The sequence below is a fragment of the Rhinolophus hipposideros genome (assembly GCF_964194185.1).
Source record: "Rhinolophus hipposideros genome assembly, chromosome: 14".
In the NCBI taxonomy this organism is placed as follows: Eukaryota; Metazoa; Chordata; class Mammalia; order Chiroptera; family Rhinolophidae; genus Rhinolophus; species Rhinolophus hipposideros.
Genome location: NC_138060.1, coordinates 28,155,308 through 28,170,138, shown reverse-complemented (window position 1 = coordinate 28,170,138; position 14,831 = coordinate 28,155,308). Strand labels below are relative to the sequence as shown.

Below are 14,831 nucleotides of genomic sequence, written 5' to 3'. Positions count from 1 at the left end.
GAGAGGGGAGTATTGTCAGGAAAGGGGCAACAAAACCTTTCTGGGGTGACAGACATGTTCTGTCTCTTGATCTGGATGTTGGTCAAATGGCATATGCATTTGTCAAGACCCATCAAACTATACACTTAATATCTCTGCATTTTTACCATATGTAATTAAAACAATAAAAACTGAATATAGGGGCTGCCAGATGGCTCAGGTGGTTAGAGCACCAGCTCTCAACAATGTTGCCGGTTCAATTCCCACATGGGATGGTGGGCTGCGCCCCTGCAACTAAGATTGAAAACGGCGACTGGACTTGGAGCTGAGCTACGCCCTCCACAACTAGATTGGACTTGGAGCTGATGGGCCGTGGAGAAACACACTGTTCCCCAATTAAAAAAAACAAAAACAGGGCCGGCCCGGTGGCGTAGGCGGTTAGAGCTCCGTGCTCCTAACTCCGAAGGCTGCCGGTTCGATTCCCACATGGGCCAGTGGGCTCAAAAAAAAAAAAAACCAAACAAACAAAAAAACATTTAAAAAAAAACAAAAACAAAGTAAAACCAAAAAAAATCAATATAAATAGCAACATTCAATTTATTTTTAAAAAACTAATTTTCATTCTGATTAAAAAGAATTTTTTTTTTCCAGTATTCCAGTACGAGTAACAGAAGAGAACACGTCAAAATTACGACTGACCCCCAGCCTGGCTTCCTGGAGCGGCTGAGTGAGACCTCAGGTGGAATGTTTGTGGGGCTCATGACCTTCCTGCTCTCCTTCTACTTGATTTTTACCAATGAGGTAAAATGTTTGGGGTTCTTCTGTGCAGAGTGAGGGTCCCTGTAGCATCAGGTAGCAAAGGCGGAATGCAGAGGCTAGATTTCGTCATAAGGGCCTAGATTTTACAGAAGAGAGAGGAGAGAGGCTGAATTAATCAGAATTCTGTCTGATGTGACCCACCTCACAGCTGACATAGCGGGAAGGGAGGTGGGTAGGGAAGGGAAGTGGATAGATTAACACGCCTGAAATCCTGGGTAGCACCAGATTCAGGCATGGTTGGATCCAGGCATTCATGCTGAGTCACCAGGAATCTTCATTTCTCCATCTCTTGCCTACTTTTCTGTTTGGATATTTCTTTGTCAGGCTCTTCCTTTGTGGTGGCAAAGGTATTCCAGGGTGACATCCAATCAGCTAAACAACCCCAGAGAACAGAGAAACTATCACTTTCTAAACGAATTTAGCAAAAGTTGCAGGCAGATCTCCGTCTCCTGGCCCGGATCTTGGTCCTCTCTCTGAACCAATCCCTGTGGCCAATGGACACATGTTCTAATTGGCTCGGCCTGGGTCACATGATTTGGACTGTAGTACAGATAGGCCCATGTAAACCACATGTACTGAGAGTAGGGGAGTGGAGGAGAAGTCAAAGGAAAATGAGGAAAGGGGTGCAGGGCAGACAGAATACCAGCTCGCTCCAAAATGGGGGCAGCGGGGTGGTGGGAAGAGGTGTGCCTGGGAAAGCTGGGATCCTGGGTTCTAATCCCAAGTCTGCCACTTACTAGACCTCAGTTTTCCAACTGTAAAATGGGGAGCTCGGTCTCTGCTCCCTGAGGCCCATCCTGTCCTGGGGCACTGCAATGAGCATAGCTGTGTCCGGTCACACCTGAGTTGTTGAAATCCTGCTCCCCTTGCTCACAGGGCCGTGCGTTGAAGACAGCAACCTCCCTGGCCGAGGGGCTCTCACTTGTGGTTTCCCCTGACAGCATCCACAGTGTAGCTCCGGAGAATGAAGGGAGGCTGGTGCACATCATTGGGGCCCTGCGGACGTCCAAGGTATGTTTGGCGATGGTTGCTGACCCACTGAAGCCTTGGGGCGCATCGTCTGGTTGAGGATTTTGAAAGCATGGGCCTTAGAGATGGACACACCTGTGTGTGATTCCCAACGCCAGCACTCAGCTGCTGTGTGGACCCATCCTTCCTGAGTCTCAACATCTTCATCTGGAAAATGGGGAGAATAATTGTAATGAACCGGGGGCCAGTTTTGAAGATTCGGTGGGATTAAGTAGCTAAAGTCCTGGCACACTGCCTGGACATGGCGAGAGCTTTACACATAGGTGCCCGGATGATTATGATTAGCATGTGTGTCTAGGGCAAGGCCACAGAGGTATGCTGGTTATCGGACTGCTCCCGTTTGAGCACCAAATACCATGTCCTTGGCCATGGAGCCCGAGCCTGTCCCGAGAGGCATGTGCTCACAGGCATTGGGCACAGCTGTTTACAACTTGGACAGGCATCTTCCCTCGATTCTTCAACACGAAGTAGCCTTGGTTTTCCATCCTGTCCCTGTTCTTTATATCGATTTCTCTTCCAGTCCAGCTTTCCCCGAGCTGGGCCTTCTGGGCTGATGTGAGTCTCGTTCTTTCTTTCTTTCTTTTTGGTTTGATTTGTTTTGAAGCTCTTGTCTGATCCAAACTACGGGGTCCACCTTCCGGCTGTGAAGCTGCGGCGGCACGTGGAGATGTACCAATGGGTCGAAACTGAGGAATCCAGGTGAGGTGCCCAGGAGTGAAAATCGTTTGGGGTAGAGGAGGTGCAGATGGTAGGACAAAATGCAGGTGGCCTTCATTTAGTCACTTCTGAAATTTAAAGTATAAACTCTTCCTATCAGAGAAATGTCAAATTATCCCAAAGTTCTTAGCCAGTGATCATTTGTTTGGAGGTGGCAGAAATTCAATGCAGAGTAGCTCAAAGAAGAAAGTGGGATGGATTAGCTCCCTTACCTGGGAAGTTCCGTGGATGCCCAAGCATAAGGCGTGACTGGATCCAGGCCCCAAGCAATGCTTTCCTATGTGTTCATTCCGTCTTCTCTCCCGTGATGGGGCAGAAGTGGCCTCCTGCTTTACATGCTTCAGTTCTAACACAAGTCCCAGGGCAGGCTCTCATTGGCTAGGCTGGGGTCAGCTGGAGCTGGGGGTGGGGTCAGCCTCACCTGAGCCACATGGACTGTGAGTTGAGGGGTGGGGAGCCAGGGCAGCTCAGCCTAGAGAAGGGCAGCTGCAGGGGGCCTCCACTGGGCTCTCCTAGAGTGGAGGGTACAGACAGATCTCTGAGCCCAGAGCCTGGGGCTGTGACCCTTGGTGGGAGCCAGGTGGAGGCAGATTTCAGCTCAGGAGGAGAAAGTACTTTTCTCCATCTAGGGCCTTCGAGGGCTGGAGCTGGCTGTCAGCCAGGGAATGAGCACTCTGTCTCTGGGCTGGTGCAGATAGGCCTGTTCTGTTTGGGCAGTTTGACCTGGTAGCCCTGAGTTACTTCCAGTTGGAGATGCTTAGAGCTAGGAGTGCCTCAGGAGTGAGGGGCTGACTCTGGGGCCGCCTGTTCTCTCCTTGCAGGGAGTACACCGAGGACGGGCAAGTGAAGACCGAGAGGAGATACTCCTACAGTGAGTGTCGAGCCACACCCCTGGCCTGTGGGCAGACGCTGTGGGGAAGGGTGCAGAACCAGGCGTTGGGATCCCTGGGTGCCGGTCGTCAGAGCCCTGCTCGCCCACCCATCCAGTGAGGCCCCCAGAGCTGCCCCTATGGCCCTGGGGTGGTCATGGGCTTGGATAAGAGGGTGCGGGCCAGTGGGCCTCAGATATGTGACCACCCTTACCATGGCTGCTGAGTTGTTCCCTCTCCCCACAACAGACACTGAATGGAGGTCAGAAATTGTCAACAGCAGAAACTTCGACCGAGAGATTGGCCACAAAAACCCCAGGTGAAAACTGGGCCCCAGGCCTGAGCGCAGTCTTGGCTGCCATTGGCAGTTCCCCAGCCTCAGCTTCTTCATCTGAGTAATGGGAGTTATTTCTGCCTCATGAGTCGATGGAAGTGTTAGACATGGTGGGTCATGTGGTCAGTGATGCTGCTTGTCCCTGGAAGGCCTCTCTTTGGAGTCACTGGGGGGGCCTGCAATGACCACCTTCTCCCTGGCACAAATCTGGATGCTGGGTGGGGCAGCTCCTGTGCTGGGCACCAGGAACACAGGCAAGACCCAACTTCCCTGACTCCAGACAAACTCCCGTCTAACAAGTCACAAATATAAGGCCTGGATTGAGTGCCCAAAGGGATTTGCACGTGCAGTCCCTGCGAAACATTTGTTAACAGTTAGCCATGGGGGTGGGAGGACAATCAGGAAGGGCTTTCAGGAGGCAGCGGCCTTTGATCTGGGCCTCCATAGGATTTTGGCAGAGGGAGGTTAGCTCTGGGACGTGAAGGTGGTGAAGTGGACCCAATGCTGAGGCCACGCTGGAGTGTGGGCTGCGTGTAGACATGGGTAGGGCTATGTCAGGAAGGGCTTTGAATGTGCACTGTGGGACTTAGAGGCTCCCCGGGGCTGGGAAGGGTCAGTGAAAGTTTGAAGTCCACAGAGGGTCCATCTGATAACTGGGGGCTGGGGTGGGAAAAGCTTGCAGGGGGCCAGGCACGAGGGTATGAAGCTCTGGGGGACAGGAGACAGAGTGGGGGTGCGCCATCCAGGAGAGGGGGACTGGAGCTCTAGGGTGGAGCCGGTGGTAAAGACAAGATATCCGCAGTGCCTGGGCTAGTCTGGACTTGTAGGGCCTCCTACCAAGCGCAACCCGAAGGAACCCAGAGAGCTCCCACCTGGTACCCCACTTCACTGACGGCTCCCTCTCTCTCCCACAGTGCGATGGCAGTGGAGTCATTCACGGCAACAGCCCCTTTCGTTCAAATTGGCAGGTTTTTCCTCTCAGCAGGTAAGTCTCTGGCCCTTTCAGATGAGCAGTCACCAGCCCAGGGGCCCTGTGTTTCCATTCGGCTACCTCACAAGAACTGGTACTTCCGGTCATAGCCCTCAGGTGGTTAAAGGGGTCCTGCTGCCCCCGGGCATGGATCAGCACACACCTGTCCCAGCATCATGTTTTGGGCGGGGGCCAGAGGGAAGGCAAGTCTTCAGGAGGTGGGGACTCATGTAGAGCACCCCTATCCCCGGCCAGGTTCCTCTAAAACCTGGATGGTTCCAGAGAATGACTCCCAGGCACCACTGCAGTGCCAGTGCCCATTCTGACCAGACAGAGCCGAGAGCCCTTTCTCAAGCAGCCCGTGAGCCAGTAGGAGAGACTAGGCTACCCCCAAGGGCTCCACCTCTGAGCCCCAACTGGCATCTTCCCCTGTGCCAGGGAGGATTGGTTCATCGCAGTCCCCTTCAAGTGACCCCAAAGAGAGCCTTTCAAGGGACAAGGCAGCGTCACCAGCCATAGTCACTGTTAGGGCTCTGTCCCTGAGCCTGACCTGGAAGGTGGGAGAGAGGACACTGAGGGCCCAAATAGCCAAGGTGAGGGAGGAGAGGCTGGTGATCCAGGGCTTGGCCTGTCTGCCATCTGCTCTGTCACTCAGCTAGTGCCTGCTGTGCCACCCAGCCCTGGCCTCACGTTCTCTCCATGCAGCATGGGAGCCAGGCTTGGACATGGATAATGGGGCACAGTGATAACATACTCCTGCCCTCGTCCCTTGGGTGGCACACCCTCAGTCTCCTGTCCCCCACAGCTTCGTAAGGTGGAATGGGTCCAGGGCTAAGGCCATTCCCAGGGCTGTGGTCACTGACTAGATGGAGAAAGGGGACAGGGAAGTCTTCCTGGAGGAGATGGAGACTGAAATGGGGCTGGCAAAAGAGCAGCTACGGAGGGGAGGCTGTGCGTGCAGAGGCCCCAAGGGAGCTGAGCCAGGAGGGGACAGCTCGGCGGGACTCGTGAGGTGCAGTGGGAAGAACAGCAGGCAGCAGGCTGAGGGATTTGCAGAGCGTGGCTGTTTTAGTTTGTGCACCCGTCGCTCACCACCCTGCTTCTCTCAGGCCTCATTGACAAAGTTGACAACTTCAAGCCGCTGAGCCTGTCCAAGCTGGAGGACCCACACGTGGACATCATTCGCCGGGGAGACTATTTCTATCACAGTGAAAACCCCAAGTATCCAGAGGTACCTGGGCAGTTCAGATGGCAAAGATCAGGGCCCTCCGAGTACTCTACCCCAGGCCACTCAAATGGTCAAATTCTGGCTTAAGACTGATTCAGTTCAGCTGCATCCAAGCTGCACTCGGCCAAATGAAATTGGAGGGGAGGGCATTCTAGGTGATGGGATCCCCTGGGCAAAGGTGTGGAGGTGGGCACGGAGGGTGAGTGCAGGGGCTCATGACCCAGGCCCACACTGGCTGCTCTTGGTCTCACTCACCTCACTTCTCTTCCACCCCCAGGTTGGAGACCTGCGCGTTTTCTTTTCCTATGCGGGGCTGAGCGGCGATGACCCTGACCTGGGCCCAGCTCACGTGGTAATCCAGCTTTCCAGGGGTAGACTGAGGCAGGGCTTCCTAACCTTCCAGGGCGTGGACTCAGTGGACAATGTCATGAAAGCTTTGGACTCTTCCTCTAGAACCCGTGTGCATGTGCTCACATTCACATGTGGTCAGGCGTGCCTTTGAGCAGTGTCAGAGGTCTGTGCCCGCCAAAGCTAGCCACAGACACCCGTACGCCCCTTAAGAGCTATAGGGGGAATCTCATAATTATTCCTAAGGAGAGTTCTTCCAATCACATGCCGCTCTGCCTCCCCCGCCCCCAATTTTTGCTCTGTGAATACTTTATCTCCCGTTCCTGACCCTGTCATGTGCTGTCCCATCCCCCCGTGCCCCTCAGCCCAGGGTCCTTGCTGGTGCTTCAAATAAAGCAGCTCAGCTGGAGCTCCAAGAGCGCTGTACCCCCATGTGTGGAAGGCTTGGGGATGGCATGGGTCTCCTCACTCACTTCTGTAGCTGGCACAGTGCAGAGAGGTGCTGGGACCAGGTGGGCTGCTCACCCCCTCAGCTCTAACACTGAATTCTCTGACCAGGTCACTGTGATTGCCCGGCAGCGGGGTGACCAGCTAGTCCCCTATTCCACTAAGTCTGGGGACATCTTGCTTCTCCTGCACCATGGGGACTTCTCACCAGAGGTGAGTTGCTGCTACCCACCTCTGATGGAGGGACTGCTACCTCCCTCACTCGCTCTTCCCTCCTACTAGAGGTCATAGCCAGTGAAAGGAGGCAAGATAAAGAAATAGGAATAAGCGTCTCCCTGTGCCAGACTGTGCTAGGCACTCAGGATGGAACAGAGGGCAAAACAGACTCCTCCCCACAGGCTTCCTGTCTCGTGGGAGACTCAGCAGGAAAACGAGTGGGTAAGGACACCTCGTGCTGGGTGTTAGGGTAGGCAGATGTTCTGAGATACACGGACATGACAGGAAATCTGCTTTGACAACGGTCAGGGAAGAAGGCCTCTCTGAGTGACATTTTTGCTGAGTCCCAAGTGAAGAGAAGGGGTCAGTGCTGGAAGAGTCAGGGGTCCCTCAGTAGTCTAGGCAGGTCCGAGTTCATCTTGTTGGGGCATCAGGAGTGCTGGTGTGGCCACTGCCCACAGAGACGGGGAGGGGCCCCTTGTGAAGAGGTACTGCTTCTCTAAGAGCATCAGGGGGCACTGAAGGGATTTGAGCTGCAGAGTCCCAGGACCAGGTGAATGAGGGCGGGCACCCCTGTCCCATTTGTAGAATGAAGAGGGTCATGCCTCTTTGCACCCAAGGAGAAGGGGTGCAAAAATGTACTGATTAGTTCCATTCCGTGCCTTAAAAGTTTGCCTCTCTTCTCTAGGCAGGAAATCCTTTTCTTTAAAAGAAAAATGCAGCTTTTACATTGCTGATGAACACAGTGTGTCACTTGTGGGACATTCTGTGCTTGGCTTGACCAGGATTGCTGGGCTTTTCATCCAGAGGGCTGGAAAGAATAAACAGTGTTCAGATGTCAGGGTTTAGCTGGGACCCTTTTGACCCTATTCTTAGGCTCTCAGCTGTCATCTCTCTTACTTTAGCCCCCAGCCCCTGGGTGGTATATGGGTCATGCCTTCTTTATCTGGCCAGGAGTAGGGTGTGGTTGGGCTACAGCCCAACCTCAGGGTGGGGCTGCCACCTCCCAATCTGGCAGGCCATGAGTCACCCTTTCCTCCCGCAGCTCTCAGGGCCCCCTGGGGAGTTTCTAAAATTAGGAGGCCCTGTCCAGGACTTGCTCTCTCTCCCAGAACTCCAGCCCTGCCCCAGGCTTCCAGCCTTCTGCAGGTGGAGGCCCAGGTCTCGGGCCTGCACCCCGCCCCCGAGGAGGAGTGCAGCTCCTGGCTTAGATAACTCCCCGGGAGGGAAGGCCCTGAGTGCAGGGCAGGTGCTTCCTGCTCACCCAGAGCCTCCAGCACAGGGTCTGGGGCTGCTGCCAAGCAGGGAGAGAAGGCCCTGAGCCAAGGAGGCCCCCCGGGGCCCTGAGATAACCCGGACCCCGAGTCAGGATGCCCAGGTTCCAGTTCCGAGGGCAGGAGTGTGCTGTGTGGACAAGTATGGACATTGGAGATGTCCCAGCGCAAGCGCTGCTCCGCCTTCTGCTGGCCGCAGGACTTAGGGCCAGTTTTTATCCTCTGTGAACCTATTGTCCCTTCTGTAAAATGAAAATTTTAAAAAGAGATGATCACTGTTATCCCCATGTTATTTGGTTGCTGTGATTGAACATGTTTTTGTTGAGCACCAGGGACATAGCAAGGGACACAACAGACATGATCCCTGTCCCCAAGCTCATAGCTTAGTTAACTACTTGGGGTGAGACCCTGGGCCTGTTCCTTGTCCTCTCAGAGCCTCAGTTTCATCTGTAAAATGGAGAAAGCGTGCCTACGTCAGGTTATTTTGAGGATTAAATAATACTTCTAAGGCATTTAGAACAGTGACTGGCTAATAGTAAGCAATAAATGTGTCATATTGTAACTCCTATAGATAGTAACAGGGGATGCTCTCTGACAAAATGGCATTTACACCAAGACTGGAAGAACGTGTCGGAGGCGGCCAGGCAAACTGGGCAAACAAGCTGTAGGCAGAGCAACCACATGTGCCAAGGCCCTGCGGCAGGACACTTGACTTCATCGCAGCAGGCAGCCAGTGGGGCTGGGGCACAGGCCGCAGGGCCTTGGCAGGGGGCTGCAAGGGAGGGTGGTCGGCGTGGCGGAGGCAGGGAGGCCAGTGGGGGGCAGGCTACTGCGGCGGTCCTGGAGAGGGGGTGACAGTGGTGAGATGTGGGGAAATGTGGACACAGCATTGGCAGGAATTGCTGATGGCAAGGGGAGGAGCGAGCCAAGTTTGACATCCAGGTTTTGGCTTGTGAGGTGGGTGGGTGGTACCATTTGCTGAGATGGAGACGACAGAGAGGAACAGGTTGGGGAGGAAGCTCGTGTCAGTGTCAGGTATGCCAAAACATGAAGTGGAGGTGTCACATGGGCAGTGGAAGCCACGGGGCTGCAGCTTTAAGTGAGGGGCACTGCCATAGAGGGCCTTCCTGCGGAGAGGGTTGACTGAAGCAGCGAGACTTTCAGCATTTAGAAGGAAGGAAAGCTCCGGCGACTGAGAAGCGGGGTCTGAGAAGTAGGAGGGAAAGCAGGAGAGAGTGCCCCAGATGCCGTGAGCAGAGCAGCTGAGATTAAGTCGGATACCAGACACGGAGCGTTTCCTGCAGTGCCTGACAGGCGCACGCACACACCCCAGTGTCACCGATGTTCATAAATGACCCCAGGAAGGTACTGCTATAGTGAGGGAGGGTCAGGTCCATTCTAGAGGAGACAATGGGCCAAGGCCTCTCGAAGGGGGTGGGCTCTGATCTGAGGAGGGCCCGTACCTTCCACAGAGATCTGTGTGCCATGCTCTGCTGTGCCAGTTTGGGGAGGTACTTTGACCTGGGTGGGCGATGTGCCCTTATCTCCCTCTGGTCTGTTCAGAAATGGCCAGTGGCTCCTGTGTTGGCATGGCCCCCTCACTCGTCTGCCCTGCCAACTGGGTAGGCTGGTGACCCCCTCACATATTAAGACATGACACCTCACTCCCCCGTCTTGTCCTGCAGGAGGTGTTTCAGAGAGAACAAAAGAGCAACTCCATGAAGACATGGGGCCTGCGGGCTGCAGGCTGGATGGCCATGTTTATGGGCCTCAACCTCATGACGCGGATCGTCTATACCCTGGGTAGGTGGGGGGGGGGATCGTGCCCGCCTTCCTGTAGCCCTGTGCTTCCTTTGAGCTTCTCACACCATCGTCTGTCAGCCTTTCACACGTCTTTACAGACTGATGGGGTGCTCTTTGGGGCAGAGGCTGGTCCTTTGGTCCATCTCTGTGACCCCACTCCATAGCTTTGGGATGAATGAGCAAAGGCAGGCAGGCATGAGGGACAAGATGCTTCCAGGGGTTGAGGGCAGAGGATGCCGACCCCGGGACGCTGGTCTAGCCGCTGTGGTCCGAGGGTCTGGCTCCACTGCATCCGCCTGTCCACTGGCTCCCTCACTCGCTCATTCCTTCCTCCTTTCATCGTACGACTGAATAGCCATGGTGAAGAGGCTGGCCAGCCTTTGCAGGCAGCCAGACCTGAAATCTGTTGTGTCAGAGCTCTGGACACTTGGGCCATCATCCCCTTTCCTGTCTCAGCTTCAGTTACAATTTTAATTGGAACTAATTCAGTTATTAATTGTAACTAATTTAATTGTAACTAATTCAGTTACTAATTTGCAATTTTATGAAATGTTTGGTAAATAGAAAACATTAAACCATTATTATACTTCATTCCCCACCCCAAAACCTGGGCTAGATTTGGGGCAGCCAGCAAGTCTGGAGCACAGGGGAGAGTTGGCTGGGCTGCTCCCAGGGCCTGAGGTTGGCACCAGCGAGCCTGGTAGTTGCCCAAGTGACCCAGCCTGGTTCAGGACGGAGGGCCCAGGCTGACTAAGTAAGGGCTGGGTTTATTTAAACTGTTGCAACAAGAGGATGGGGCTTTTCAGAGAACTTTCCCCCTCTGAGCCTTTACCCCAGTGTCTTCCTGTCCCATCAGATGATTCTGTCCAGCCTTCTCTGAACGCAACAGAAACCTCTCCCCCACTTACCTATTCCAGTTGGGGAGAGGCCTGGCTACATACATCCCAGACTGTCAGAGCTGGGAGAGCCACCGCCCTCATTTCACAAATGGGAAAACTGAGGCGCAGGGAGGAAAAGGACACTTCTCTGAGCTCAGAGGTTTTCTTTGGATAGCTGAGTCGTGCTCAGAAAGGCAAGATGCAACTTGGGCACCATTCAGAAGAGAGCAGAATTTGAGCAGAATCCTCCATCTTCCTCTGCAGCAAGCCCATCAATGGCTGTATTACCTGGACAGGCCATTTCCCCTCTCAGAGCGTCAGTTGCCCTATCGTCAAGATGAGGAGGTTGGAGTCCGTCTGAGAGGGCCCTTCTTTGAATCTCTGATTGTTTGTGATCCTGATTCTCTCTACATGTGGAATGCTGACATTCCAGACTCAGAACAGACTTCTGAGCATGGAGAGATCCAAAGTACAGTGGAGTGATTCAGGAAGTTGCAATGCAAAAGCGTTCGTTGATTCAGTAAGAACTTACTGAGTGCCTGCTGTGTGCAAGACATTGCTCTAAGCCTTGGAGGCCACGCAGTAAATAGGACAGACAAGGTCCCTGTCCTCTCAAGGCTCAGAACAGTGGCTTAAGAGTGCAGGATCTGGGCTCAGACTGTCTTGAGTTTCAGTCTTGGCTGTGGCACTATCTAGCTGTAGGATTTGGGGCGAGTTGAACTCTCTGGGCCTCAGTGACCTTGTGTAAAATGAGGTGAAAAATAGTACCAGCTTTACAGGGTGGGCCTGAGGGTTTGATGAGATGGTTACACAGTGCCTGATACGTGGTCAGTGCTCAAAAACATGAACACTGCTTATTAGGAGGGCTAGGTAGGGGTGCTCCATGGTAACAGACCAAGATGAGCCTCAAGGTGGTCTGCAGTCCTGTCGTCCTGGCAGGGCCTCCCGGAACTGAGTGACGATTCCTCCAGTGGGCAGTAGCCAGGGAATGCCATCCTTGAGAAGCTAGACAGGCCCAGGACAGGATAATTCCAGGTGGAGTTAGCTACCGTGTTTCCCCGAAAATAAGACCTAGCCGGACCATCAGCTCTAATGTGTTTTTGGGAGCAAAAAATTAATGAGACCCAGTCTTATATTAAAATAAGACTGGGTCTTATGTAAGACCCAGTATAACATAACATACTATAATATAATATATAATGTAATATATAAAATATCAGGTCTTATATAAGACCAGGTCTTATATTAATTTTTGCTCCAAAAGACGTATTAGAGCTGATGGTCCTGCAAGGTCGTATTTTCGGGGAAAACATGGTAAATCTTAGCCTGTATCAGTAGCCTGTGAGATCCTAGAGGCAGGGGCCGACTAACTTGCTTCCCTTAGGCCCTGCACAGAAGTGGACACATAAACAGTTGGTAACAACCTGCTGCCTGAATGAACAAATGCCTCCAGGAATACTGAGGGGCCCAAATAGGCACCCACAGAAGGTTCTGCCCAGTCTCCTTTGTGAGGGTGCAGCAAACAGGGTATTTGCCAGTGTTACAGTCAAATGTCTTTATATTGGCCTCAGACCGATCTCAACAGTTTAGTTTACAAAACACTTGCCCATGCCTTCTCCCCTGGAGCGTGTGGGTAGGTCAGTCTGTGCCCAGCCATGCGGCTCCTCTTCTGGACCTTCCAGGCCTCACTAGGAGACGGTTTGCTTTCCGCTGACCCCACCCTCCTTACTCACCGGGCAGCAGAGGCTCATCCTCATCTAGAGACAGGACCTGCTGACCTCAGGAGACGCGGAAGAGCTTGGTGGCCTCAAGCCTCACTGCCTTTCTCTTCCCCACAGTGGACTGGTTTCCTGTCTTCCGAGACCTGGTCAACATTGGCCTGAAGGCCTTTGCCTTCTGCATGGCCACCTCACTGACGCTGCTGACTGTGGCCGCCGGCTGGCTCTTCTACCGGCCCCTGTGGTCCCTCGTCATCAGCTGCCTGGCCCTGGTGCCCTTCATCATCGCTCGGACACGGGTGTCAGCCAAGAAGCTGGAGTGAAACAGGCCCCGTACCTCCCCGACATCCACGTGAGCCTTAGGATCCAGGTCACCCCCCAGCCCTCCAACCCCACTCGTGCCAGAGCCTGAGTCCTCATCGGTTTTGGATTCTGCACCTGCTCCACTCTTCAAGGGGCCAGACTTGGCAGAGCGCACTTACACTGGGTTGGGTGTTCATCAGTTAACGGCTCTCCATCCCTTTTCTTGCCAGTGAGGAGCTTTGATGGGCAGAAGGCAGCTCCTGTCCGGCAGCATGACAAGCATCCTCCTGCTTGTTTCCTCCCCTTCTCTTGGGACTGTGTGTGTGGCCGGTGTGCATGCTTCACTTGGCTGCTGTCTTCAGATGTCAAAGAGCTGACACTCAGAGACTTGCTGCCTTATCGCTTACTGCCTCTCATCCTTGGAGACGAGTGCCAGGGCTCTGCCACAACCACTAGTCGTGCCTGTGATGCTCAAGGGCCATGGTTATCAGCTGTCTCTAAGCAGTACTGGATTGCCAAGACAGACTAAGCCCATACCCAGCAAAACGGGGGCATCATAAACCCAGTTTGTGGACAGAACTTGATTTGGTATTGCAAGAAAAAAACACCACTGGAGATGTCATAAGGAAAATTGGACATTTGTTGGGCTTTACACTTTTTTTATGGTTTGGCAGAATCTTTTTAGTGTGTAGGATCTCCAAGGGCCCTGAGTTTTTGTTACTTCACTTCTTCATGTGTCCTCTCCTACCCTAAGAGGGAGTTGTTTGAAATAAGATTTAAAAAGCAAAACAAAAAACCTCCTGAATGATTAACATTTCAGGCTGTGATAGAAAAAGACACCCTTAAATCTGCTGGTTGAAGTTATAAGTGGGGGTGTGACTTGGTTGAAAAAAGAAGTTACCAGTATTCTGGATCACTGGGAAGCTTTTAAGATGCTTTTGAAACAAGTATTAGCAAAGGATTTGTTTTCCCTCTTGGAGATGGGGAAGCTCTCCACAGGAGAGAAAAGCATTTCCTTTCATCCTCTGGCATCAGAAACTACCTATTTACTTGAAGATGGTTTTGAGTTTTTAGTCAACCATTAAAGGAGAAGGTTGGAAGCTTTATTATCCTAAGTGGGTTCCTTCGTAGTGATTCCCAGTCAAAATCAAGACTTGGAGGCCTCAGGCCTGCTGTAGATTTCAATGCTCTTGCTGGCCTCTCATTATGGGAGTACTTTTAACATTATAGCAGCCAGGCCTCAAGTGGCTGCTTCTGAGTTATTCGTTTTATCCGTTAAGTGTCCACAGCTTTCCTTTTCCTATATAAAATCTACCCACACTTTATTCACATAATTTCTCCATTTCCCAACTACTCTCATACTCTTTGAAAGATAAAATATGTTGTAACCTTGATGTCCTAAAAGATTCTTTGTATATCCCCTATCTTTTTACTATTTGGAAATTGTTCTGCCTTGCTAGGAGTGGTTGCTTTAGCAAATAAATATTTAGTAGTTGAGTAAGAGGTCAGAACTTCTGAAAATAGTTACCTAATAATCTCTCCTGTTGTCCTATAAGCTGAGATTCTTTGTGTTAAAGGCAGCCAGCCCCAGAGACGATTTGTCTGGCTTTAAGGATTGAAATAGTATTCACTGCTGCTCCTTGTGAGCAGTTTCACTGAATCTCTAAATCCTCAAAGGATGTTATGGAAAACACAGTGTAACTAGATGATGGCGAAATACAAAATCCTTCGGATTTGGTCTGTGTCATTTTTCCTAGTACAGATTTTAAATTCTGCCAATTTGAAGTGTTTTTTAAGAGCAAAATGTTAAGAAATATTTGAAACCTTTGGAAATCATGAAATTTGTATTATCTTTGTATTTTTGATAGAAAACCAAAATAAATTTCTAAGTATCATTTA

The 14,831-nt window shown here is 52.2% G+C and overlaps 2 protein-coding genes across 3 annotated transcripts in view; one reads left to right on the top strand and one right to left on the bottom strand.

Annotated features, from left to right (window-relative positions):
• The window catches only part of TMEM43 (transmembrane protein 43), an 18,984-nt gene extending 4,153 nt beyond the window's left edge, over window positions 1–14,831 (top strand). The window contains exons 2-13 of one of the 2 annotated variants that reach the window (XM_081072976.1): window positions 631–780; window positions 1,675–1,809; window positions 2,432–2,526; window positions 3,366–3,415; window positions 3,663–3,732; window positions 4,662–4,732; window positions 5,827–5,948; window positions 6,223–6,297; window positions 6,852–6,953; window positions 9,916–10,033; window positions 12,750–12,981; window positions 13,163–14,831. In XM_081072976.1, coding sequence (XP_080929102.1) covers window positions 631–780; window positions 1,675–1,809; window positions 2,432–2,526; window positions 3,366–3,415; window positions 3,663–3,732; window positions 4,662–4,732; window positions 5,827–5,948; window positions 6,223–6,297; window positions 6,852–6,953; window positions 9,916–10,033; window positions 12,750–12,952 — 1,191 coding nt within the window. In that variant the 3' untranslated portion in view covers window positions 12,953–12,981; window positions 13,163–14,831. Of the gene's footprint in view, window positions 1–630; window positions 781–1,674; window positions 1,810–2,431; window positions 2,527–3,365; window positions 3,416–3,662; window positions 3,733–4,661; window positions 4,733–5,826; window positions 5,949–6,222; window positions 6,298–6,851; window positions 6,954–9,915; window positions 10,034–12,749 lie in introns of both variants that reach the window. The other variant, XM_081072975.1, reaches the window with a different exon arrangement.
• Window positions 5,764–14,831, bottom strand: part of XPC (XPC complex subunit, DNA damage recognition and repair factor) — a 45,478-nt gene continuing 36,410 nt past the window's right edge. The window contains exon 17 of the mRNA XM_081072973.1: window positions 5,764–7,767. The gene's annotated coding sequence lies outside the window, so the exon portion shown is untranslated. The remainder of the gene's footprint in view (window positions 7,768–14,831) is intronic.